The sequence below is a fragment of the Scylla paramamosain genome, chromosome 11 (assembly GCF_035594125.1).
Source record: "Scylla paramamosain isolate STU-SP2022 chromosome 11, ASM3559412v1, whole genome shotgun sequence".
NCBI classification, from domain to species: Eukaryota; Metazoa; Arthropoda; class Malacostraca; order Decapoda; family Portunidae; genus Scylla; species Scylla paramamosain.
This window is the reverse complement of record NC_087161.1, coordinates 11,317,501-11,343,697: the sequence shown is the minus strand read 5'-3', so window position 1 is coordinate 11,343,697 and position 26,197 is coordinate 11,317,501. Positions and strand designations below refer to the sequence as shown.

General features: G+C 37.2%; 1 protein-coding gene across 1 annotated transcript in view; it reads left to right on the top strand.

Annotated features, from left to right (window-relative positions):
• Nucleotides 1–26,197, top strand: part of LOC135104948 (bromodomain-containing protein 7-like) — a 192,221-nt gene that overhangs the window by 71,748 nt on the left and 94,276 nt on the right. Inside the window, 2 exon segments of the mRNA XM_064012763.1 lie at nucleotides 11,852–12,022; nucleotides 12,361–12,476. Coding sequence (XP_063868833.1) covers nucleotides 11,852–12,022; nucleotides 12,361–12,476 — 287 coding nt within the window.

The following is a 26,197-nucleotide window of genomic DNA, read 5'->3' as shown; positions in this document are numbered from 1 at the left end:
TTATAAAGTAAGAAGATTTAAATATAGTAAAGCTGATTTTGAAAAATTAAGAAAGTACTTGGTTGCCATGAACTGGAAATGGAAAGACTTTGAACATGCAGAAAATGTTCAGGAAAAATGGGATTAATTTATAAGGACATATAATAATGCTGTGGAGAAATTTGTACCTAGAGGAGGAGCAAGATCTAGAAAGATGCAAAAAAGATGCAAAAATGCTAGAAATTGAAAGTTAAATGCTTGGAATAGATGGAAGAAAAAGAAAACTGAGAGCAGATGGGAGGAATATATTGATGCTAGAAATGAGTATGTTGAGATATTAAGAAGGTAAAAATTATCGAGGAATTGGAGGAAGACTGCTGGAGTGGATGGAAGATTATCTGGATGATAGAGAGATGAGAACTGTAAAACAAGACCGAAATTCATCTTGGCTGAAAGTAACTAGTGGTGTCCCACAGGGGTCAGTGTTGGGACTGATAATGTTTGTGATATATGTAAATGACATGAATGAAAAAATAGATAGCTATATGAACTTACTGGCAGATGATGCTAAGCTGATGAGGATAGAAAATATAAATGACTGTATGATATTGCAAGATGATTTAAATAAGATAAATAGATGGAGTGAATCTTGGCAAATGGAATTCAATTTAAGTAAATGTAAAGTAATGAAGTTTGGTAAGAGTGAAAAAAAGAATACAATATGAGATGGATGGTGTGAAGTTAAAGAAATCAAAAGAAGAAATGGATTTGGGAGTAACAGATACTGAAAATTTGACTCCAGACAGACACATTGATAAAATTACTGGTGAGATGATGAATTTGTTAAAAAGAATAAGTATGGCATTCTCATACTTGGATGAAGGAATGATAAGTTGTTGATTTTCCATGATTAGACCAAGATTGGAATATGTGACAGTAGTGTGGTCTCTTCATACAAGGAGGAATATTATAAAATTGGAAAGAGTACAAAGAGCAGTCACTAAAATGGTTCCAGAGTTGAGAAATTTGACCTGTGAAGAGAGATTAAGATTGTTGGAAATTCCTACCCTTGAAAATAGAAGAAAGAGAGAGAGAGAGAGAGAGAGAGAGAGAGAGAGAGAGAGAGAGAGAGAGAGAGAGAGAGAGAGAGAGAGAGAGAGAGATTTAATAAACATCTATAGAATGATAAATGGTATGGAAGATGTGGATAAAGAATGTTTGATAAATTTAGACACAGAGTACAAGGGGACACAGTAAGAAGTTGAAGAAAGTTAACTGCAGAAGAGACATTAAGAAGTATAGTTTTCCTCACAGAAGTGTGAACAAGTAGAATGAACTCAGTAAAGATGTTTTGAATGCCAAACCTGTCCATTTGCACTTTATATTTCTGCCCGGAACCATGCCAAGTCTGTTCTCCAACTAGCCAAAAACTCCTTCATTAACAGAAAATGTCAAAACCTTTCAAGATCTAACTCCCCTCGTGATTTCTGGCAACTAGCCAAAAATATCTCCAATAACTTTGCTCCTTTTTCTTTCCCTCCTCTATTTCAACCAGATGGCACCACTGCTATCACATCTATTTCTAAAGCTGAACTCTTCGCTCAAATCTTTGCTAAAAACTCTACCTTGGATGATTCTGGGCTTGTTCCTCCCTCTCCTCCACCCTCTGACTACTTCATGCCACGTATTAAAATTCTTCACAATGATGTTTTCCATGCCCTCGCTGGCCTAAACCCTTGGAAGGCTTATGGACCTGATGGGGTCCCTCCTATTGTTCTCCAAAACTGTGCCTCCGTTCTTGCACCTTGCCTAATCAAACTCTTTCAGCTCTGTCTGTCAACATCTACCTTTCCTTCTTGCTGGAAGTTTGCCTACATTCAACCTGTTCCTAAAAAGGGTGACTGTTCTAATCCCTCAAACTACCATCCTATTGCTTTAATTTCCTGCCTATCTAAAGTTTTTTAATCTATCCTCATCAGGAAGATTTTTAAACATCTATCACTTCACAATCTTCTATCTGATCACCAGTATGGGTTCCATCAAGGCCGCTCTACTGGTGATCTTCTGGCTTTTCTTACTGAGTCTTGGTCATCCTCTTTTAGAGATTTTGGTGAAACTTTTGCTGTTGCCTTGGACATATCAAAAGCTTTTGATAGAGTCTGGCACAAAGCTTTGATTTTCAAACTATCCTCCTACGGCTTCTATCCTTCTCTCTGTAACTTCATCTCAAGTTTCAAGTTCCACTCATACTGCTCTTCTAGACAGAGTGGAATCAAAAGCTTTTCGTCTCATCATCTCCTCTCCTCTAACTGACTGTCTTCAGCCTCTCTCTCACCGCCACAATGTTGCATATCTAGCTGTCTTCTACCGCTATTTTCATGCTAACTGCTCTTCTGATCTTGCTAACTGCATGCCTCCCCTCCTTCCGCGGCCTCACTGCACAAGACTTTCTTCTTTCTCTCACCCCTATTCTGTCCACCTCTCTAATGCAAGAGTTAACCAGTATTCTCAATCATTCATCCCTTTCTCTGGTAAACTCTGGAACTCCCTGCTTGCTTCTGTATTTCCACCTTCCTATGACTTGAATTCCTTCAAGAGGGAGGTTTCAAGACACTTATTCATCAGTTTTTGACCACTGCTTTGATCCTTTTATGGGACTGGCATTTCAGTGGGCATATTTTTTTTATTGGATTTTTGTTGCCCTTGGCCAGTGTCCTTCCTACATAAAAAAAAAAAAAAAATGCTTTTAAGACCAAACTGGATAGCTATAGATATGGGATACTATGAGATTACTCCCCTCCTGTAAACCACTATTAGGTAAATACAACTAGTTAAATACACACACACACACACACACACACACACACACACACACACACACACACACACACACACACACACACACACACACACACACAGCTGATCAGATGCATTTACAGTAGTTCCAAGGATTTACTTAGGTTTGATTGTGAAGGGGCACCAAACTTTGAGTCCTGTCTTCATAATGGGGTCTTGTGCGAGGTGTGGGCGCAAGGGAAGGGAAGGTGTTACTAGAGGAGTGGCAAGTGGAGAAACAAAAAATAGTATAGAGGAAATGATAAGGAATAGTAAGAAAGTGCTCTTAGTAGGCAATTTCAACACTAAAGGAATTAACTGGGAAGAGATGGAAGTGAAAGAAAATGTCAGGTCATGGAGCGAAGAACTTATACAAAACATTCATGGTGAATACAATGAGACAATGGGTGAACGAGCCTACAAGATGCAGAGAAGAACCATCACAGTTAGACTTAGTGTTTACAAAAATTCCAGAAAGTATACATTGAGTCCAGTGGGAAGAAGCAGTCATGTGATAATAGAAACAGTACCACATGAAGAAAAAGTGTTGCACAGGAAAGAACAATACAGAAATGGGAAAACGATGCAAAAATAAACTTTGCAGAACTTAATACATTTTATGGAAAAATTAACAGGAAAGAGCTATTTGAAGGTAAAATACTGAAGAAAAATATGAGATATTTTTGGGCAAGTATAGAGAGGGGGTGCAACAGTTTGTGCCAAGCTATAAAGTGAAAATTGGGAAACATGAATGGTATAATGCCAGGTGTGTAGAAGCAAAAAAGAAAAGGGACTAGGCATGAAAGAAAATGATGAGACATCTGAACAGAAATGCTTGAAAAGAATGCAGAAAGGCAAGGAATGAATGTAGTATAATAAGAAGAGAAGAAGAAATAAACTTTGAAAGTGGCATAGTAAGAAAATGCAAGGAAGATCCCAAACTCTTCTACAGATATGTAACGGAGAAAATTAAATTTAAGGATGGCATAAACAAGTTAAAAAAGGAAGGAAGAACTTATGAAACTACTGAGGAAATGAGTGAACTAATGAATGAGAGTTTTCAATCTGTGTTTACAAAGGAAACCAAATTTGTGGCACCAAAAATGGTATCACAGAATGAGAGAATACAGGAGATACAAGTAAAGAGACAAGAAATCAAAAAACTGTTGGAAGAGCTGGAGGGTAGAAAAGTTATGGGACCAGATCAAGTAAATGGATGGATATTAAAAGAATGCAGAGGACAATGGAAGAACCCATATGGGATACAATTAACAGCTTGTTGAGAAAAGGAAAAGTACCAAGGGAATGGAAAAGAGCTAACATAGTGCCAATATACAAAGGGAAAAATAAAATGAAACCATTTGATTATAGACTAGTGTCACTAACAAGTATTGTAAGCAAGTTTTGTGAAATAGTAATTAAAGACATGGGTGGAATATCTAGAATGAAAATATAATTACAGAAAAGCAATTTGGATTCAGAAAAGGGAGATCCTGTGTTACAAATATACTGAGCTTCTATACGAGAGTAATAGATGGAGTGCAAGAGAGGGATGGATGGGTTGATGCAGTATACCTGGATCTCAAAAAAAAACATTTGATAAAGTTCCCCACAAAAGCCTTATGTAGAAGCTAGAGAATGGAGGACTAAAGGGAGCAACATTGAGATGTATGGATGATTATTTACAAGGAAGGGAGATGAGAACAGTAATCAGAGTAATTCAAGTTGGTGCAAAGTGACAAGTGGGGTATTGCAAGGATCTGTGTTGGCACCTATTGTGTTTCAAATATATGTAAATGATGTGACAGGATCTAAATAGTTATATAAATCTGTTTGCTGGTGATGCAAAAATAATTAAAATAATAAAGGATGAAAATGACTGCAAGGAGTTACAAAAGGATATTGACAAGATACATGCATGGAGCCAAAGATGGAAACTGGAATTTAATGCCAGAGAATGCCACATGTTGGAAATAGGAAAAAGTAAAGGAGACCTTCATGGAAGTACAAAGTGGGAGGAGAAATAATAACAAAAAGTAGTGAAGAAAAAGATATGGGAGTAGTGATTTCACCTGATTTCAGGTGATAGTGACACACTATCACCTGAAAGACATAAACAGAATATTCGGTTCTGCATACAGCTTGTTAGCAAACATTAATGCAGTGTTTAACTATTTAGATAAAGGAATGATGAAGAAAATTATAACAAGCATGATACATCCTAAATTGGATCATGCAGCAATAGTTTGTGCTCCACATGAAAAAAAGATATACAGAAACTGGAAAGAATACAGAGGATAGTGACAAAGATGGTACCAGATTCGAAAGACTTAAGCTATGAAAAAAGACTTGAAGAGATGGATTTTACCAACACTACAAGAGAGAAGAGAAAGAGGAGATCTGACAACAGTGTACAAATTAGTAAACAATATAGAAAGAATAGACAGAAATGACTTCGTACCACAGATGGAGGAGGGCGAGAGACAGACAAGGGGGCATGGGAAGAAAATAAAGAAGAGTGGATATTCAAGTGACATCAAGAAAAGCAGCTTCCTGTATAGAACTATTGAAAACTGGAATGATTTGAAGGAAGAGGTGGTTGTGGCAAACATTGTACACATGTTTAAAAGAGAAACTAGATAAATATGGTTATGGAGACAGGACAGAAAGAGCTTTGGCTCGTGCCCTGTACAATACAACTAAGTAAATACACACACACACACACAGGAGACAGAGTGAAGAAATGGTACATAAAAGGGAAAGAAAGAAATAAAAATAAAATAGAAAAATAATAAAAATGAAGGACTGAATGTGATGTATACCAACATAGATAGAATGATACATAGAAAACTGGAATTACAAGGCTATTGAAAAGAAAAAATCCAAATGTGGTATGTTTAACAGAAACAAAGCTAAAGGAAGAAAACCAGATAGTCATTAACAATAATTACAATATATGGAGAAGAGACAGGATTGGTGTAATGATAATGACAAGAAAAGAGGTGAAAACAAAAACAGTGAAATATGGGGAAGGAAAAGCAGAAAAAGTGAGTGTTAACGTGGAGGATAATGATGGAGAAATACTGACGGTAATGACAACCTATGTACCATCCGAAACAAATTCTTGGAGCAAGATGACTATTAGAAAATAACAGAAGATACCATTCATTGCTTGAATAGATTAATCAAAAGTAATAGGAGTATTATTGGTTGGTGACTTTAATTGCAAAGAAATAAACTGCAAAATGTTCAAGGCAGGAGGAAATGAGATTGCATGGGGAGAAAGATTTCTGAAGCTATGTAAAACACAATGATGCATTGGGTGACTGAAAATACAAGGTATAGGGGAGATGACGAACCAACAAGACTAGACCTAATATAAACAAAAGAAATCCACCTAACAAGAATTAAGATATGTGTTCCCCATGGAAAAAAGTAACCATGTAATGATAGAAATAGAGACTGATAATGATGTCAGTGAGGAGGATGAATCATACAAAGAAAACAATAGAAATTATGGGAAAGTGAATATAAATAATCTTAAGAAACTTTATGAAAAAATGAACTGGGAAAAGCTGAAAAGAGCAAATAATGTGCAAGATAAGTATGACTTTTATGAAACTATATAAGACAGAAGTGAATAAATATTTCCCACTATACAAATCTCAAAAAAAAAGAAAAACAGGTGTGATTCAGTGTAAGATGTGAAAGTGCAAGGAAAAAAATAGATGAAGCATGGATAAGAATAAAAAAATCAAAACTGAAAAATAAAGAAGACTTTAAAATAGTAAGAAATGAATAAGTGAAAATAAGGAGAGAAGAAGAGAAAGGATATACAGTGGAACCTCAGTTTTTTTAACTTAATATGTTCTTGAATGCTGTTCGAAATATGAAATGTTCGAAAACTGAAACTATTTGCCCCATAGGAAATTCTTCTCTTGCATTTCTGTTCAGTTGTCTCATCATTTTCTTCCATGTCCTGTCTTTTTTCTTTTTTTGCTTCTACACACCTGACATTATACCATTCATGTATCCTTATTTCCACTTTATAACTTGTCATAAACTGTTGTACCCCCTTTCTATACTTGCTCAAAATATCTCATATTTTTCTTGCACTATTGTACCTTCAAATAGTTCTTTCCATTTAATTTTTTCCATAAAATTTATGAAGTTCTGCAAAGTTTGCTTGGCATAGTTCTGTCTCCCATTTCTGCATTGTTCTTTCCTCTGCAACACTTTTTCTTCCTGGTTCTATTTCTTTTATCACATGATTGCTTCTTCCCAGTGGACTCAGACAATCATTATTTGGTCTACTTTCTGGGGTTTTTGTAAACACTAAGTCCAACTGTGATGGTTCTTCTCTGCATCTTGTAGGTTCACTCACTCATTGTCTCATTGTATACATTTGCTCTATGACCCAACATTTTCTTTCACTTCCATTTCTTCCACTTCTTTAACTTCCCAGTTAATTCCTTTAGTGTTGAAGTCGCCTACTAAGACCATTTTGTCACTCTTCCTTATCATTTCTTCTATACTATTTCTTGTTTTTAGTTGTATACTTTTAAATTTATTGGTCTCCCCTGCATTAGTTTTTGGTGGTATGTATGTCACATTGATTCTCCTTTTTTCATTTCCTTTGATCTTAATCACAACACTCAATGTTTCTGCCATTTCATCACCATATTCCACTTCCTCAACAACATCCTCTACCAATATCATGACTCCTCCTCCTCCCTTTCCTTTTCTGTTTCTCCTCCATGTGCTATATTCTTCCTTTGCAAATCCTAACTTTATTTCCTCTTTTAGTTTTTTTTTTTTTTTTTTTTTTAACATACCACATCTGGTTTATTGTTCCTTGAGTAATCTTTAAGTTCCAATAGGCTTTACACCAAACCATCTACATTAGTATACATAATCTTTGAACTTCTGCTTGATGATCTTTCATGGCATCTTTGTGCCACCATTTCCTCACTTTCATGTCCACAACTTTCCAGGTGAATCTTCTCACTTGTTCCTGTGTTCTCTACTCATTTTTTGACTGGGCCTCTACTCTCAATTCTTTCAGTTTACTTCTCTTCATTCATGTCTCATTTTATCCATATTTCCTTCATTCCTTCTACTTTTGCAAATTTTCCTGTTCTTTGGAAGACATGTTCTGCTGCTGTTTGTGACATGAATCTTATTTTCATTGATCTTGTTCCATTTTCTTCATACTTTCCTCTCCTGTAAACCTCTTCAATTTGTTTGATTATTCCCTCTCCTTCCTCTGCCACTTCTGCTATAATTTCCTTAGCCCTTTTCACTTCTTTCTCTCTAGCCATTTTTATGGGTAGGTTCTTCTCCTTAACCCCAAATACCATCGCACAAATCTTTCTCTGTATCGTGTCTCTCACAAGATTACCTTTCTCCTTTATTATTTTAATCACTTTCTTTTCTGTGTGTGTGTGTGTGTGTGTGTGTGTGTGTGTGTGTGTGTGTGTGTGTGTGTGTGTGTGTGTGTGTACTTGAACACATGATCCTCCTCCTAACCCTCTCTCTGACATCTCATCTCTCCTTCCTTCCTGCCTTATCCTTCCTGGCTCTTTTCCTCCTTTGTCTTGACTTTATTTGCATGTATTTTTTTTTTATTTTATGGATACATTTTCCACCATATCATTTATATACACTGTGAACATTACTGGTGCTAACACTGATCCTTGGGGGACCCCACTTAATACTGGGCTCCACACTGATGTCTGGTCCCTTATTACCATTCTCATTTTTCTCTCTCTCTCTCTCTCTCTCTCTCTCTCTCTCTCTCTCTCTCTCTCTCTCTCTCTCTCTCTCTCTCTCTCTCTCTCTCTCTCTCTCTCTCTCTCTCTCTCTCTCTCTCTCTCTCTCTCTCTCTCCATTCCAGCTGTCTTTCATTTACACCACCTATCTTCTCCAGTTTCCATAGAAGTCTTTTATGTGGCATCTTATCAAAAGCTTTTCTTGGATCTAGGTAAATGCACTGTGCCCAGCAATCTTTCTCCTGTATTATATTGTATCAGTCACTCGAATAATAACACAACAGATTGGTAAGACAAGATCTCTTTCCAAAACCAAATTGACGATTTGTAAGGATTTCATTATGTTCCAGAACTTTTGTCCATTTGTTTTTTTATTATCCTTTCACATATTTTTGCTACCACACTCGTCAGCAAAACTGGTCTTGTGTGTCTCCTCCCTTAAATATGGGCATGAAGTTCATCCTTTTCCAATCCTGTGGAATTATTCCTTCACTAATAGAGGTACATATGATGGTATATAATTTATTTTTAAGCTGGTTACTGCATTCCTTTAATACCCATCCTGACACTCCATCCAGTCCTGCAGCCTTTCTCACAGCTAAAGTTTTGATGATTTCATTAATTTCCTTTATCGTTATTTGAAATACCTCCATTTTTCTATGTATGTATTTTTCTTATGTATGTTCAGTGGCCAGATAAATTCCTTTTCCTTTGTTAAAAATTCCTTGAAGCTATTATTCATCACTTCTGCTATCTCTTTTGAGTCCTCATATACCACTCCATCCACCTTTAGTTTTTCTATGCTCACTTTGCTTTTCAATTTACCATTCACATGTCTATAGAAGAGTTTGGGCTTATGCTTACACCTGTTTATTATATCTTTTCAAACTGTCTTTGTTCATCTCTCAGGATCATCATGTAATCATTTCTTGCTTTTTTATAATTATTCCATAAATTATTTATATAATTTACTTTTCCTCCACTTTTTCCATGAATCTTCTTTCATCCTTTTTGCTGCTTCTCATTTTTAATCAAACCATGCTTTTTTTACCAAACTATTATTGTCTGCCTTTTAGGCACAAACTTTTTGTCTTTATATATTTTGAGAAATTCATCCCACTTCTCTTGGACCCTTGTAGCCTTATGGAATATATTCTATCTCTCTTGAAAAAACTTCCTCATGTTGTCAAAGTCTGCTACCTCATGTTTTCAAAGTCTGCCTTACTGTAGTTTAATTTTCCAGCATGGCATTCTTCATTCCTCTTATCCTCTATTTCCTCATTTATATTGAATTCTATGGTAGCATGTTCACTTTTGGCTAATGGACACTATCTGAACATACTCAATTCCTTCTGGTTCCTTGCTAAATAATAGATCTAGTCTCAATGCTTCTTCATCTTTTCCAAATTCTGTATCATCTTTCATCCATTGTGTTAACACATTATCCATTGCCAGTTGTAATGATTTATTTCCCCAAGATGATTCTGTTCCCTCACTGTACCACTCTTCCCTTGTAATTGAAGTCTCCTATCATAATCACTTTATCACCACAGCATTTTTCTCTAGCCAGTTCTTTGTCTTTTATCATTTCTTCATATTCTTTTGTTTGACCAGGCATTGCTTTTGGGTGGTGCGTAAGTCACTTTGAATTGTCTCTGTTTGCCTTGTATATTTTCCACTCCAATTTTTAATGCCTCTGCTAGTCCATTGTCACATTCTATTTTAACCACTTTTAAACTTTTCTTAACTAAAAACATCACTCCACCTTTCTTATTTATTCTACTTCTTTTCCTTAAGCTGTGTATATTTTGTCCAGTGTTCTTTACTTCTAACTCATCATATAATTTTATTTTTGTGAGGCCCATTATATCTGAATTTTTCCCATTCAAATAAACACTTAACACTCTTAATCCTGAGATGAGGCCATTATTCCATATCTCTCTCTCTCTCTCTCTCTCTCTCTCTCTCTCTCTCTCTCTCTCTCTCTCTCTCTCTCTCTCTCTCTCTCTCTCTCTCTCTCTCTCTCTCTCTCTCTCTCTCTCTCTCTCTCCTCTCTCTCTCTCTCTCTCTCTGTCCTTAACTTGTTTCCTTGTTCTCCCTCCTGTTCAGGTACCACTTCCTCTCTTTCATGTCTAAAACTCTCTGATAGAATATCTCCTGCTCTTCTGTTCACTCCTCATTTTTTGCCTTTACTTCCTCCCTCAGTTTCATTAGCTCTTCCCTCTCCTTTTTATTTAAGTCTCTTTTCAGCTGTATATTTTTTTATTTCCTCATCCTTAGCCAGCCTCCAGGCCCCTGCCAGAGCCTCCTCAGCATCTTTCTGTGATTTAAATTTGATTATTATGGTTCTGTGCTCTTCACCTATGAATTTTTCTACTGTCATATTCTTCTACTTCATTTATCAGATATCTTCCCTCCTCTTGTACCTTTCCCACCACTTTGTTTACTACCTCTTTCAGCTCTTTCTCACTGCTTTGTTGATCTTATTTTTCTTAATCGCAAAGGTAATGATACATTTTTTTTTTTTTTTAATACTCTGGATTTGTTACTCTTGATAACTTTTACCACCTTTAGTGTTATTTTGGTCTCATTTAATTGTTTCTCTATTATTTTCTCAAAGTTTACACTCGCTCTTTGAATGGCCTCTTTCTGACTCATTTGTTTTCCATCTTATCTACTTTCCTCTCAACTTTAACTTTTATCCTTCTTGGAGCTTTTTCTGTTTATCTTGCCTTTCACTTAAATGAACTACAGTTTTGTTTGTATGTGTGTGTCTTGTCTGGGCCATTCCATGTGGGATTGCCAGTCTGTTATATAGATAGATAGATAGATATCATGCCAAGGTTTCTCTGTCTCTTATTTTTTCTGTGTAATAATTAGTTTCACCAACTGTGGATTCACCAGCCACCATAATTTTTTAAACTTATTCCTGTTGTTGGAGAGGGAATTATGTACTCATAAAAAATCACATCCTAACACTTTCCCTTAAGAGAGTTCTAAGGATTATGTACATATGAGGACATGGAGAGCTAAGATAGTGGAATTGATCTAGTAAACAGGCTTTGATAAACAGTGGCTTGGAGAGTGAAAATAATGGGTGAACTCTCTTAGGCATTAAGCAGACATAAATTTAAAATATGGACTATGATGGTAAGCTTTATTCATTGTCACTTCTTAGTCAATGAAAAAATCATCACCTTAGAATCTAATTAGCCATGATTGATAGTAGATATATTAGTAACTCACTCATACCCTTCCTTTCTCAGGCTGACTTTGAGCTGATGTGCAATAACTGCATGACATACAATCAACCAGACACCATCTACTACAAGGCAGCTAAGAAACTACTTCATGCTGGCCAGAAAATGATGTCACCGGAGAAGGTGCTGCACCTCAAGCGTGATGTACCCCTCATGTCCCTACTCACCAAGGACCAGGTATTTACATAGATGTAATATGAACTAAGTGACTGCTGCTCTGATTCCATATCAATGGATTTATTTTATTTTATTTTATTTTCCTTTCTTCAATTCTTCTTAGATAGCATTTTGAATTGTATTGCTTTTTATTTGTGGCCATTTTTCTTTTGTCATTGTCTAATTCTTGATCATGTCCTCTTGTTCTTCTCTTATTTTTTTTAAATTTTTGGGAGTATATGAGGTATGGGAGTGAGAATGAAGAAGGAAGATGAAATCTCTTAGGCAGCAGAGAGAAAGAAGGTGAAAGGATCTCTTCTTAGTTTTGTTTCAGTAATATATCTATTTTTTCTCCTCAGTTGGGCTTTGAAGTGGTCCCATCTTCAATGAATGCAGGACCAGAAGGTGATGATAATATTGACACTGAACCCCTTGAATCCATGGATGAAGATGGAGACAGCAAAGATCCCCACTGGTCAGTTCCTGTCTTCCCTTTCTTAATTTTTTTTAATCTTGTTTACCAGCATGCAATACTTTCCCCATCATTTGAATCTCTGTTGCAAGTTGCTTCTCTCTCTCTCTCTCTCTCTCTCTCTCTCTCTCTCTCTCTCTCTCTCTCTCTCTCTCTCTCTCTCTCTCTCTCTCTCTCTCTCTCTCTCTCTCTCTCTCTCTCTCTCTCTCTCTCTCTCTCTCTCTCTCTCTCTCTCTCTCTCCAAAGGTATTCATTCCTTTTATTTATTTACTCTTCTATTTTTTTTTTCTTTTACCCTTTCCTTATTTTTTATTACTTATCTTTTTTTCATGAACTTAAATGAATTCCCCTTTCATTCTCCTTGCCCCTTTCCTGTTTCTTGTATTCCTGCCCTTCACTTGTTCTTTTTTTTTAAATTAATGAGCTTCTCTTGAATTTAAAGAGATTAATGTTGCAAGGATATTTTTCTGTTGTTTACAGTTTGTCATGTCTCTACTCATTAATAAATGCATTAGTAAGCGGGGTAGTATTATAAGAGAAGCTGCTTTGCTGTTCATACATTAACCTATACAATATTATTGGCATATTAGTTACACCACTAATTTTTATCCTCCTTATACATTATCAGGATAACAGTTACATCATCCAGTTTATTGTAAAATTATTGTATAAACAACTGGTGCAAGATGAATTACTAGTTTTTTCACACTGAGAGAAGTCTGGTCTTGTGTTTAGGACAGCAGTGACAAGCCTGTTTTATGTGATTTATGTAGTCATTAACTTGATTCATTAATGTGGCATTATTCACAGAATTATTTACTTGGGTGTGTGCCTTTTATTCATACTTGGTACATCTTCAGACAATCCCTAATGCTTGCAGCAGCATGAGCAGTCATGTTGCTTGCATCCTCTGTTCCCTCATTAATTTTTATATTTTGAAAATATCATGAGATGCAAATATATGTAGTTCTTGCATTTAAGAAATATGTCATGTAAAATGGACACAGACGATGGTACTCAGCCAAAAAACTACTCCTCCCAACAATATATATATATATATATATATATATATATATATATATATATATATATATATATATATATATATATATATATATATATATGTATGTATGTATGTATGTATGTATGTATGTATGTATGTATGTATGTATATATATATATATATATATATATATATATATATATATATATATATATATATATATATATATATATATATATATATATATATATATATATATATATATATATATATATATATATATATATATATATATATATATATACCGTATTTGATGGCTCATAAGACGCACGGGCTCATAAGACGCACCCAGTTCTGGCATGTATTGAAATAGAAAAAAACAAAAATTAACAGATTTAGGCTATCGATATGAAGTCAAGGAATTCAAGCGACATTTGAAGACTCTCACGTGCATTTAGATCACTATTAGATACCAATACTCAGCATTTAAAAGTTTAATTTATGCTAGCAGCTTACTTGTTCTTTTTGGGGTTTTGTTGAGGCTGTGATGGCCGTGACATCACAGCCTGGCGTCCCAAAGGTGTGGTATACAGGTAGTGTTTCAGACTAGATACAGTGGAGCTGGTTGGATTTCTGGAGTCAAATCTTGGTAAGGTTGCGGGCCTTGAAAGCCAGAACGTAATGGTTCGGTTGAGGGTATTGAAAGACAAGATTGTACCAATCCTGCTGACGTGTAAACACAATCTTCTTATTGGTATTTTAGTTGGGGCCATGCAGACTGTGATGTCACAGCCTCTAGTGCCCAAAAGGTGTGGTAAGCAGGGGAGTTTCAGTCTTAATGCGGTTCAGCTGAATGTAAACATTAACTGCACCTAGCTCTTGGCGGCACCATTAACTGAGGGACTACAGTGATAATAAAATTTTTTCATACTTTATTTTTTAGCATCTTTCACATGTAATTCTTATGCAGTATTTTAGTACATTTTCAAAGCCAAAGGATGTGTAAAAGCAGACTTAATAACTTTATTTTCTAAAGTGTATTTTACTTGAAATATTATTTCATTCATCATAAAATTTAGTACAATTTTATCTTTTAATTCGTATTCAAATCACAACAAATTCATAATATTCACTTTGAATACCTTGCACAAATTACTATAGTTTACCTACTACATTTTATTCAAATTCAAATCCGTGAAAATAAATTAGTTTTATTCTTAGAAGTTACAAAAGTAAAAAAACAAATCTGAAGTGTTTCATTCCTTTTTTTAATTCAAATAAATTTTCGTGCAAATAAATTGATCTTATTCATTCTGAAATCTTACACAACAAAACTAAAGAGTTTTTAATTCAAATTCATGAAAATAAATTGATTTTATTCATTCTGAAATTTGCTTAGCACAACTGTAGCATTTTTATTCACATCCAAACCCTACAAAATCATTGTCACTGTCATCAGTACTGCATTCCTCAAGCTCACCAGAATCACTACTAGAAGTAGAAGAGTCACTGCCTTCGTATAGAAGGTCATCCTCTGTGCCCTCAAGATCATTACTGATGCCACATTTCTTGAATGAAAGCACCACTGTCTCTGTTTTTACTTTATCCCAAGCAATTTTTACCCACTGGCAAACCTGGGCTATTGTAGGCTTCTTGATGAAGCCCGATGGTGTTTTGTCATGTTGCGGGAGTCTCATCCACGCGTTCCACTGCTCACGCATATACACCTTGAAAGGTTTGTTTATGCAAACATCAAGTGGTTGCAACTGGCATGTTAGTCCACCAGGTATTACAGCCACTTTTGTGTTTAGATTGTGTACTCTGTTCTTGGTAGCCTGAGTTAAATGAGCCCTAAATTGATCCCACACAAGAAGTGATGTTTTTTTTATAAGTCCCCCAGGACGCCGTGACCATACTTTGTCAAGCCACAGCTTCACACCATCCTCATCCATCCAGCCCTTAGGATGAACATGAATAAAGATACCTGGTGGAATGCTTTCTTTGGGAAAGGTTTTCCTCTTGAATATGAGGAAAGGTGGTAATTTAGTGCCATCAGCACAACAAGCCAGTACTGCTGTAAAATGAGTTTTCTCATGGCCTGAGGTTTTAATAGTCACAGTCTTAGAACCTTTAAAATCAACTGTTTTATTAGAAGGCACATCAAATGACAGTGGTACTTCATCCATATTTGCAATTTGTCCCATTTCAAAATGGGTGTCCTTTCTGAGATTTATAACGTATTTATGAAACTCAAGAATTTTGTTTTCATATGCCATAGGCATTTTTTGTGATATTTTTGTTTTAGTTCGCATTGCTAATCCATTCCTTTTCATAAATCTATAACACTAGCCCTCATTACCACCAAAATCATCATAGCCTTTGGCAGTTGCCCTTTCTTTAGCTTCAAAAATTATTTGTTTAGTTGTTACTATTGCACCCTGATTCCTTTGATCAACAACCCAAGCCTTCATCTCCTCTTCCAGTTCCACCCATTTAGCTTTCTTTGTGCGAAGACCATGTTTTGATTTCACAGCTTTCTGAAGTTCTTCCTCTTGTTTTCGCCAAAAACGAATCATTTTCTCAGTTGGAGGTGGACCAAAATGCCTAGCAGCAGCTCTGTTGCCGTTTTCCTTAGCATATTGTATTACTTGTAGCTTGTATGCAATTGTGTAATTGTGTCGTTTTTTTGACTCCATCATGTTGTGTAATAAAATCTGGAAGTTTTAAACACTCTTGCATAAGCTATTACATGAATATTATGCAGATCATCACCTCAAGCCAGCCTATCCCATGACACTCAATTCCTTTATAGAAGAAATATTCGTTCTCAAGGTGTATTAGTCTATTTTCATAAAAGAAAAGTTTCTCTAGCTTCAATCTTTTTCATATGTATGCAAAGCAAGAATGTTAAAAAGATAGGTTCAATTTTAATTGTATGAAAGTGTGGCTATTGTCTTACCTCAATCAGTAACGGCGTCACACTCGGTGTCACCGAGTACGTCACGTCGGAGCGCAACCGACCGCGTTTGTTTTGAAAAACGTGGTGCACCATCTCCACCTTGCCAGAACCTTCTCCACAAATCCAACCAGCTCCATCACATCTAGTCTAATATTATAATTGGATACCTCACCTTTGGGGCATCAAAGGCTGTGACATCACAACCTACACTGCCCCAACAAAACTCCAAGAAGAAGTGGTGCATGGTTAAGCAAATTCTTCCTGACTGGTCAAAGTCTATGTGGATTACCAGTAAGTATGAGATACTACACATTGGTACCTTGAAAGAAAGAGCATTTTGTGGCGTACTACCAATCATGACTTTATTTAGTTGTGCAAAGACATCTGTGGTTTGAATTTAGAGCCTCTGTTGCCGTAGACTTGTAACCTATTACTGCCTCAAAGTTGGACCTTTGCCTCATTGGACGCAGGCTAATTTACTGACCCTTTTTCTGAGAAAAAAGTAGCGTCTTATGAGCCATCAAATACGGTATATATATATATATATATATACACACACACACACACACACACACACGTGGATAGCAGAAGTCCTGTCTTTTGGCATGCAGCATTCAAAAAAAACCTGATGTTTCAGCACTTACAAAATAGTCCCATTCCAAAAGTTATCTGATCTTTTAGCATATTTCCAAAAGGTATTGGCATATGGCAAATTTAAAAATGGTGCCTGGGCACCATGATCATTCACTGTCATGTGTGGTACATGAAAATATTTTTTGGTATAAACTTTGGAATATATGAATAAAGTATTAGACAGAGGAGGGGAGGAAAGGAATATTAAGAATCCAAAGCGTAACAGGCACAGAGTAAAAAAAAAAAAATCAGAATACGAGAACGAGTTGTGTTTACACTGCCATGTTTGTCTTTCCGCTCTGTGAATGAAAATCCACCAGTGGCTAAAGAGCAAACTTACAAGCAGATCATTTTAAGTGTAACAAATCCAGCTGCTCTGGAGATGAAAGAGGATGAAAGTGAACAGGAAAAGAAGAGATAGAGAAAGTTTTGTGGGAGGATGCTAGAAAAAATCTCAGCTTATTTATCAGGTTTGCTGAGGCTGAACTGGTTTGTTTTTTAGAAATAAGCCTTGAAAAGGTTTGTGATTTCTATATAAAAAATGCCTTGGAGACATTAGTTGTGTTTTCTGCAAATAAGTAAATAAATAGTAGCCTGTGTTCTCATTTACTCATTGCTAATATAGCTGATGAAATTTACATCTGATCTTTCAGCGTATTCAGTGTTTTAGCACCCTCTCACAGTTGCCACAGACTAGTCAGCATCCCTCTTCTGCCTCTTAAGCAGAGTAGTGCAGGGCCCAACCCAGCTACAGGTTGCAAGGCCCTTCTGGTCTCTCGCACCCTGTTAACAGAACAGGTTTTCCTCCCCCTTCTCGGCCACCACTACCTGGGTCAACTTCCCTATGCTGTCACCTCCAGTTCAGTATAATGCGGAGCTCACATTCACTTCCACAGGGCCCTTCTGGCCTCCTGTGATGAATTACACAACTGAGGTCGCCAGCCTGTTTCACCTCCCACAGGCAAGGGAACACCATGATTGCCAAATTACTCGAACAGCTGGGAAAGAACTGATAGCCACATTCTAGAAGGCACAGCTACAACAAACATGTACAAGGATTATAATATTCAGTGGACTGCTGCCCTCACAAACTACAAGACATCAGTCCACCCTCATCTGAAGAATATTATCTTCCTCTGCTATACAAAATTATATTCAACTTCTCAGAAAACAGGCCCTGCCCCCCTACTGGAATGACACAGACTGGGGAAGAAATATACTTTATTGCACAGCAGAGTAATGGTAGTCCTCTGAGTCCAGAATCCTTAAAGAAACACTGGAACCCACTAGCAATTATTAATACAACAAATACAGGAACAAACTGCCCACAGACAAAAGAAGAGGGTCTGCTGACTCCTCCGAAACACCAGTACTCGGCTAGTAGTCAGGGAGTCAGTGTGCTGACCACAGGACACCAAGTAGGGACTGGCACATAAGATTCATCACCACACCAGTCTAGCTTAGCATGCCACACTAAGTCAATCTGATGACTGGCGTGTTACCTACTCATAATAGCAGGGGCGTTACTGCCACTAACTCATATACAACCCTATCTAATTCGTGCCGGCTTTCCTCCTCACGTGTGTGTGTCCACTCTGCTTGCTAATGTCCAGCCAACTGAGCCCAGAGGCATGGGAAAGCAGTGTGGGATGCTCTCCCACTCTGCTACAATGGGGAGTACAGGAGAGGGGGTGAGGGGGTGATGCACACACTCCTACCTCTCACACTCATAACAACTTCACTCTATAAGGTGTTTATCTTTAAAAAATCATTATGAAGAAACCATAAGGGCTGGATGGGAACTGATTATGCCACCATCAAGTGCCACTCTTCTACTATACAATATGTGAGGCAGAACATGAGGGAACAAAGGTAAAGTGTTGAAATTAAATAGGGAAGGAGACTGGGTGGAGTGCATTAAACTTTTAACATAACTGCGAGAGCAGGGCAAGTGTCCATCGCACATTGGTCATCTCTCTCTCTCTCTCTCTCTCTCTCTCTCTCTCTCTCTCTCTCTCTCTCTCTCTCTCTCTCTCTCTCTCTCTCTCTCTCTCTCTCTCTCTCTCTCTCTCTCTCTCTCTCTCTCTCTCTCTCTCTCTCTCTCTCTCTCCTCATAATCTTTCTACTCATCTTCTCTTTATCATTTATGCCCCACATATATATATATATATATATATATATATATATATATATATATATATATATATATATATATATATATATATATATATATATATATATATACAAACATACATACATACATACATACATACGCACACATATACAGTGGAACCTTAGTTACCAAAAGCCTACCTTTTCGAATAAATTGGTTTTCGAAGAAAATTTTGAACTCGTAATTGCTTTAGATGCAATAGCATAATTCGGCTTTCAAATAAAGTTACTTGATTTCAAATATTAAAAGACAGAGCAAAAGCTGCAGTTTATTACTAATTTATAGTTTCTGTAAATATTTCCTTCATTTTTATATATTTAACATCAGCACTAGAAGCATCACTTTGGGAACTTTTTTAGATCTTCACTCACCTTATGATCTCACAGCTAACACGCTATTACAGAAAGCATAGCTAGATATAATTATAAGTAACTGATGACTTAGCTGTGGTACACTTAACTAGCACAGACCAGTGGCGATTGGCGAGTTGGTGTCACTGTGCGTCCCAAGCCAGTTGCTGGCTGTGTTTTCATAGCAAAGACAGACTATTTGCTGCTGTGCAGGTTTCTGGGCTTCTAGGTTCTTAGCAACTTAGGGAAATTTACAAGTGAGAACTATAGAGTGGTGGAGAACTAAACTGGTGGGTGGCTGACTGGCGACTGCTCCTGGCAACAGAAGTCAAGCAGCGAGCTTGGATCCCCAAACCGCCACATCAGAACAAAATGCTACCCACAATCTGCACTGTTGTTCCTTTAAAAGGTTTTGCATGATTACTGAATTGCTGTTCCAACTCTGCAGAGGCATGTTAGTGGCTAAACATTTTTTTGTTGCCTGTTCATATAAAGTTATCACTTCTTCCTCTGTATTTACTGTTATTCACAGATTGTCCATATGAAATGCACGACTCATTTCAGGACAACCAGCTTTGTCAAAATGATGATTTAAGGTCAAACGTAACAAGAATGGGCTGGAACATGAGCCAGAGTGGATGGATTTTAACCTGTATACATCCAAAGAACTATTTTTGTCACATGGATCTCTTGGCCATAAGAATTTTGTGAAATCTCTGCCTTCTTCCATTAAACCTATTCTTAAGAATGCTTTAGAGATGTCAGCTACTAATGCGTATGGGTTCAGACTGAATTTCACCAACGTGTCAAACAAGTTTTCTGTTAGGTTGGATCCCGTATACAAATTCAGTATCCCGTATACATTCAGACTACTTGCTCCCTTGCTTGCTCATGAGCTATAATTGAAAACCACTTATTGGGGTGGTGACAGATTCTTTCTTTACCACATGAGGGAGGTAATGGCCGGTGTTATGATTTACTGGTTCTACTATCCTCTCTATAAAGTTACTTGTGGTTTGATTTCTTATAAAATTATCATATTGTTCCAGCATAGTTTTATCTTTTCTTAGTTTAGTCCACAAGTTATTTAATTGAGCCTTGGCATTGGTATAATTTATTGGTAAGGATGGTGAATTTATTTTTCAAGGTAGTCTCATTCAATACTGTATTCTACTGTATTCTACTGTTTGGTTAAAGCAGCCTTAGGTCATTTGCTCTTTGACATTTGGAGCATTAGGATTTATCCCCATAGTATCCAAGTCCCATAACTTGTGTATAGCTTCATTCCTTTCTTCTGTTATGTCAGGAAGCTCATTAGGGATAATTTGAGCTCCTATATGGCTACTAGTAGGGACTGGATTGGTGCCCTAAAGATGGGCTTGGCTTTGTGATTTGGTAGTAAACCTTTAGCATGTAGCGGTGGACCTACCATAACATTACCACTAGCTGTTGTCAGCATTTGAACACCATATTCTTTAATGTTTTCCCTACAAATTTCCCATAATAGTCTGAGCCTATTATTAGTTGAATTGGACGCACTTCATCAGATATTGTGTTTTGATATGCTAATTTTATAGCTTTTGTTTTGAAAGTCAGCAGTCTCCTTGTAACCCTTCAAGGTTAAATTAATGTTTATGTCTGGGATCACCTCTGCTGTTAACTTTGTTTTAAATCTACCTAATTTGATGATGGGTCTTACTAAGTCATAAGTTAGGGTATTATTATTAGTTAGGAAGTCTGAGATTTTTAATTGAGCTTGTCCTGTTATTGGTAGGCTTAAAGCTGTTACAGTTTTCTTGCTTATAAAGCTTTTCTGCATTCCTATGTTGAACAGAACCTTGGCCTTTATCAGTCATCTTTGACTACTAATGTCTACTTCTGCTATTGAAACTGCTGCAGGAGAGATATCCTGATTATAATTGGTCTTATCATGTGAGTGGGTTATTTTAGTTTCATACCCTATTATCTCACATAGACCAACATGATGTACCCCTTTCTTACATAAAGGGCACATATGCAGATTAGTTGTACTGTCCTTTATTTGGTGAGACTCACTTAAGCATAGTGTGCACCTTCCTAACTCTTCATGTCTGTTTATCCTCCTCTCTACCACTTGATAATTGCCACAGTGTACTGAATTATGTTGTTCTGAGCATAATGCACATTTCCTATTTGTTGGAGTTTTAGGTCTTACTCCTATCTTGTTACAGTTAGTATGAGGTGGTAGCTCTGTCTTCTTACTTACTTTGATAGAGAAGGTACAATGCCTCTATGGTCCCACAACTTGGTTTGGTTTTACTTTACTTTACTTCCTTTAACCTTGTAGGGTGGAGTCTTATTGACCTGTTCTTGGTAAATTTTATTAGAATCTGGATGTCTCGTCATTGCTCATGTTTCTACAAATTTCTAACAATGATTCACCTGTTTCCTTAAATGTGAAGTGGCTCTTTTGGTATTTTAAATACAACATTTCTAATGTTTTCTTATTTAGCTTCTTTTGTATAATGATGTTTGTGAGCCAAGCTGCATTCTCAATGTTATTATTTGACCAGTGATTCTGATATGCTATTTACATTTATCCTGAAAAGTTTTAAATCCTTATAAGTATGGCTAGGGGATGTTAAATCTAGGAGTTTGTAGACAAGTTTAGTAGTTATTTGCTCCTTGTCATCACAATTCTTCTTGAACAATTTCATAGGAATATCATAATTTTCTTCAGTAATGGCTGATTCAGAAACTGTTAGAGCATAAGAACATAAGGAATAAGAGAAGCTGCAAGAAGCCACTGGACTTACACTTGGCAGTCCCTGTATGAAATGTACCTATGTATTTCCACCTATCATCCCCATCCATAAACCCATCTAATCTTCTTTTAAAGCTCCTTAATATCTTAGCACTAACAACATGATTACTAAGTCCATTCCATTCATCTACCACTCTATTTGAGAATCAGTTTCTTCCTATCTCTTTCTTAAACCTAAATTTTTGTAGCTTGAACCTATTATTTCTTGTTCCTTCCTGGTTGCTAATCTTAAGAATTTTTCTTATACTCCCCTTGTTATAACCCTTATAATAAAAACTATCAGGTCCCCTCTTAACCAGCATCTCTCTAAAGAATGTAAGTTTAACAGCTTCAATCTCTCTTTGTAAAAAATACTCCTCATCCCCTGTATCCTTTTAGTTATTCTCCTTTGTACTGATTCTAATAGACCCATATCCTTCCTGTAATGTGGGGACCAGAACTGCACAGCGTAGTCTAGATGAGGTCTGACCAGCACCAAATATAACTTTAATATTACTTTGGGCCTTCTACTTTTAACACTCTTAAATATGAATCCTAATACCCTGTTTGCCCTGCTTCTGGCCTCTATGCATTGCTTTCTTAGACGGAGTTCAGAGCTAACTATAACTCCTAAATCTTTTTCGTACCCTGAACCTACCAGAGTTTTGTTGTTTATTGTGTACCTACTGTGTGGGTTTCCTCTACCTATGCTAAGTACTTTACATTTGTTGATATTAAACTGCATTTACCATCTGTCCATCCATTCATTCATCCTATCTAAATCTGCCTGCAATGCGATGGTAATCCGATTCTAACCTAATTAATCTACTTGTCTTTGTGTCATTCACAAATTTACTAACATCACTACTAATTCCACTATCCAAGCCATTGATATATATTAAAAACAACAATGGCCCTAATACTGATCCCTGTGGCACCCCACTAATTACATGACCCCACTCAGATTTAGAGCTGTTTATTACTACTCTATCACCTGTCACTTAGCCATGACCTTATCCAGCCTAACACCTTCCCTTCTATCTGGTGGGCCCTAATCTTTCTCAGGAGCCTCTGATGGAGTATCTTGTCAAATGTTTTACTAAAGTCCAGATATAAGATGTCACAACTATCACCATTATCTACTGCCTCATAGACCTTACTGTAAAAACTTAATAAGTTATTAGATAGTCAGTACCCTTTAATTGGCTTAATAGGTTGGATAATGGATAATTTATTTTTACAATGTCTTGTCTTTGATGAATTAGTCCTTTATATTTATCCCAGAATGAGGGCCACTCATTTCCTGCAAATTCTGGTAATGTTGCTGCTGACAGGGTTATATAGACTGGCCTCTCAACATAAGATCAGGAGGAGTGACGTTAGTTCAGTTACCTCTCATTTGTTCTATTTTATCTTCAAATTTAGTTAACTGTTTACTATAAATTATAAGTTATTCATCATGCTCCTCAGTTGTTGATTTAGCTTCTATTTGATTAAAAGTAGCCTGATAGCTACTCCATTTTTCTTTTACTGATTCTATTACCCTTTGTAATTTAGCTAAGGTTAATTGGTCACTGCCTATTAGCTCATTACCTTCTCTGATAGTTATTGTTAACCAACCTTGTTTTGTTGCTAAAGATTTCCTTAAAATTTTGATAGACATGTTTGTAGATTTAATTTTAAGTTGTTATTATTGCTCATTAATTGAACAGATGCCTATTGCTCTCTGTTATTATTTATTGTAACCCCCAGTTCTGCTGAACTCAATGGGTTATTGATTGTTCCAGGTTGGGCTTAGTTTAATAATTTGTGTAATAGGCCTTCATCACCTTATCCCTATCTTCTTGCTTATGAATTGTCTAAGATGGCAGCACATGTCCCCTACCTATTGGGTTCCAGTGTACCTCATCTGGCCAGATGTTTCTTTATAATGGGGAGAACTGAAGATCAGGAACTGGTTTTTAAGGTCCCTTTTTAAGGCTCTATCGATGAACCTGCTGATTGTGTACCCCTTGTTTTACACCTGACCTCAGTTCATTTATGTTTCTTGGTTCTTTCTGAATGATGACCACCTCTGAGGCACAATGACTTTGTTTTCTTTGTTATGAGCTTGATGTTTTCTGTCACATCCCTAGGGTCCATTTCTCAGTTTATGTCACTGCTCCCTAGGAAGAGGATAGTCAGTTTGTGGGGCCACCTTAACACTAGACTTAGTCTTTGGTCCTTGTCAAAGGACACAGCCCTAGCCCCAGGACCTAAAAACATCCCTATATTACATCATACTATTGGCAGGATTTCCCTGGAGGTGTTACTGTGGCCACCAGTTACAGTGCTCACCATAAACATTGTCACACCCCTCTCCCACGCTACGCCAGGTAATATAAACATGTACTGCATTCAAAGAAATTTATTGAACTTACAACTAATACTTTGTTGGCTTCCCTTGACGTCTCTTGCACTCTTCCAAACAGGCCAGAAGGCTGTCTGCAAGCACCATGAGATACTGGGGAGTGAATGTGTTCCAAAGGTGGTAAAGCACAGCTTGGAGTTTGGCTACAGTTGAGCAGTCATGGCTGCATAACTCCTGTTTTATTATCGGCCACAAATTTTCTATTGAGTTCAGATTCAAAGAATTAGCATGCCAGTCTTCAAAGAATGGCACATAGCAGTCTCTGAGCCACTGCTTCACTGGCTTAGCAGTATATCACAGTGCACCGTCCTGCACGAAGGTGGAGCCCTGACACATCTCGAAAGACCCTTGTAGATGGTCACTCAGAAGCTCGAGGTAGTTCCCCTGATTCATTGTGGTGTTTTCTGGTAACACCACGAGGCTCCCCACCCCATGGTAGGAAAAGCATCCCCACACCATCGATGAATCAGGGAATCTGACGGCAGGAGCAGAGTAGCAGGGGTCAAGGGGGTCACTGCCTGGGCACCAGTACATGCGACCTTGACTGCTGGCTGTCACTGTGAATCTTGACTCGTTGCTCCACAGTACACCACACTACTGCTCAATGGTCCAGTCTTTCATCCTTTCACAAAATGCAAGCCTCTTCCCTTGCTGGGCTACAGTAAACACATTCTTGGGCCGCGCTGCATAGCTCAGCTACTGAAGGTTGTCATGGATGTGGTACAATAATGTCCTCACAGACACATTATTCAGCAATCCCAAGTTGTCTTCCCTGGTTTTCCTGGCAGATACTCATGGATTACATTTGACTTCAAGGTGTACCACTCTTAGGGTTTGCAGGGAAGTTTTGTGGGTGTTTCCTGATGGTTTCTTCTTGGTGGGTATGTTGTTGCCGCCGAATTCAGCCATACGCTTCACATATCGTTGAACTTGGCAGACACTGACACCCATCTGGTCAGAGATAGCCAGTGTGGAGTGTCCAGCCTTGTGGAGAGCTGAGATAGCTGCAATGTCATACCGTGACAAAATCTGGTAGCACACCATTGTCCAGGAAAACAGCTAAACAGCAGAGTAACTGCAAGCCATTCTAGGGGGCTAGCGCGGGAGGACAGCAACAGAATGCCTGCCAATCAAAGTGATTGACAGGCGCCGATCACTTCTTCCCACCTTTGCAAGCTGCCCAACACTCAGGCTGAGATGCCAGGTGTGCAATAATTAAATTTAAAGCACCCAATGTCTGCCAAGGAAAGTGTGCGTGTTTTGATCCTTCAAACGGATACCATGATCTCTGGCGACAATGTTTATGATGAGCACTGTATTGTCACATGAAACATTGGTTTAGAAGCTTCCAGAACCTGGTAACAACAAAGTCAGTCTACCTTACTTGGGACACCAAAATGTTAATGTGGGGAAC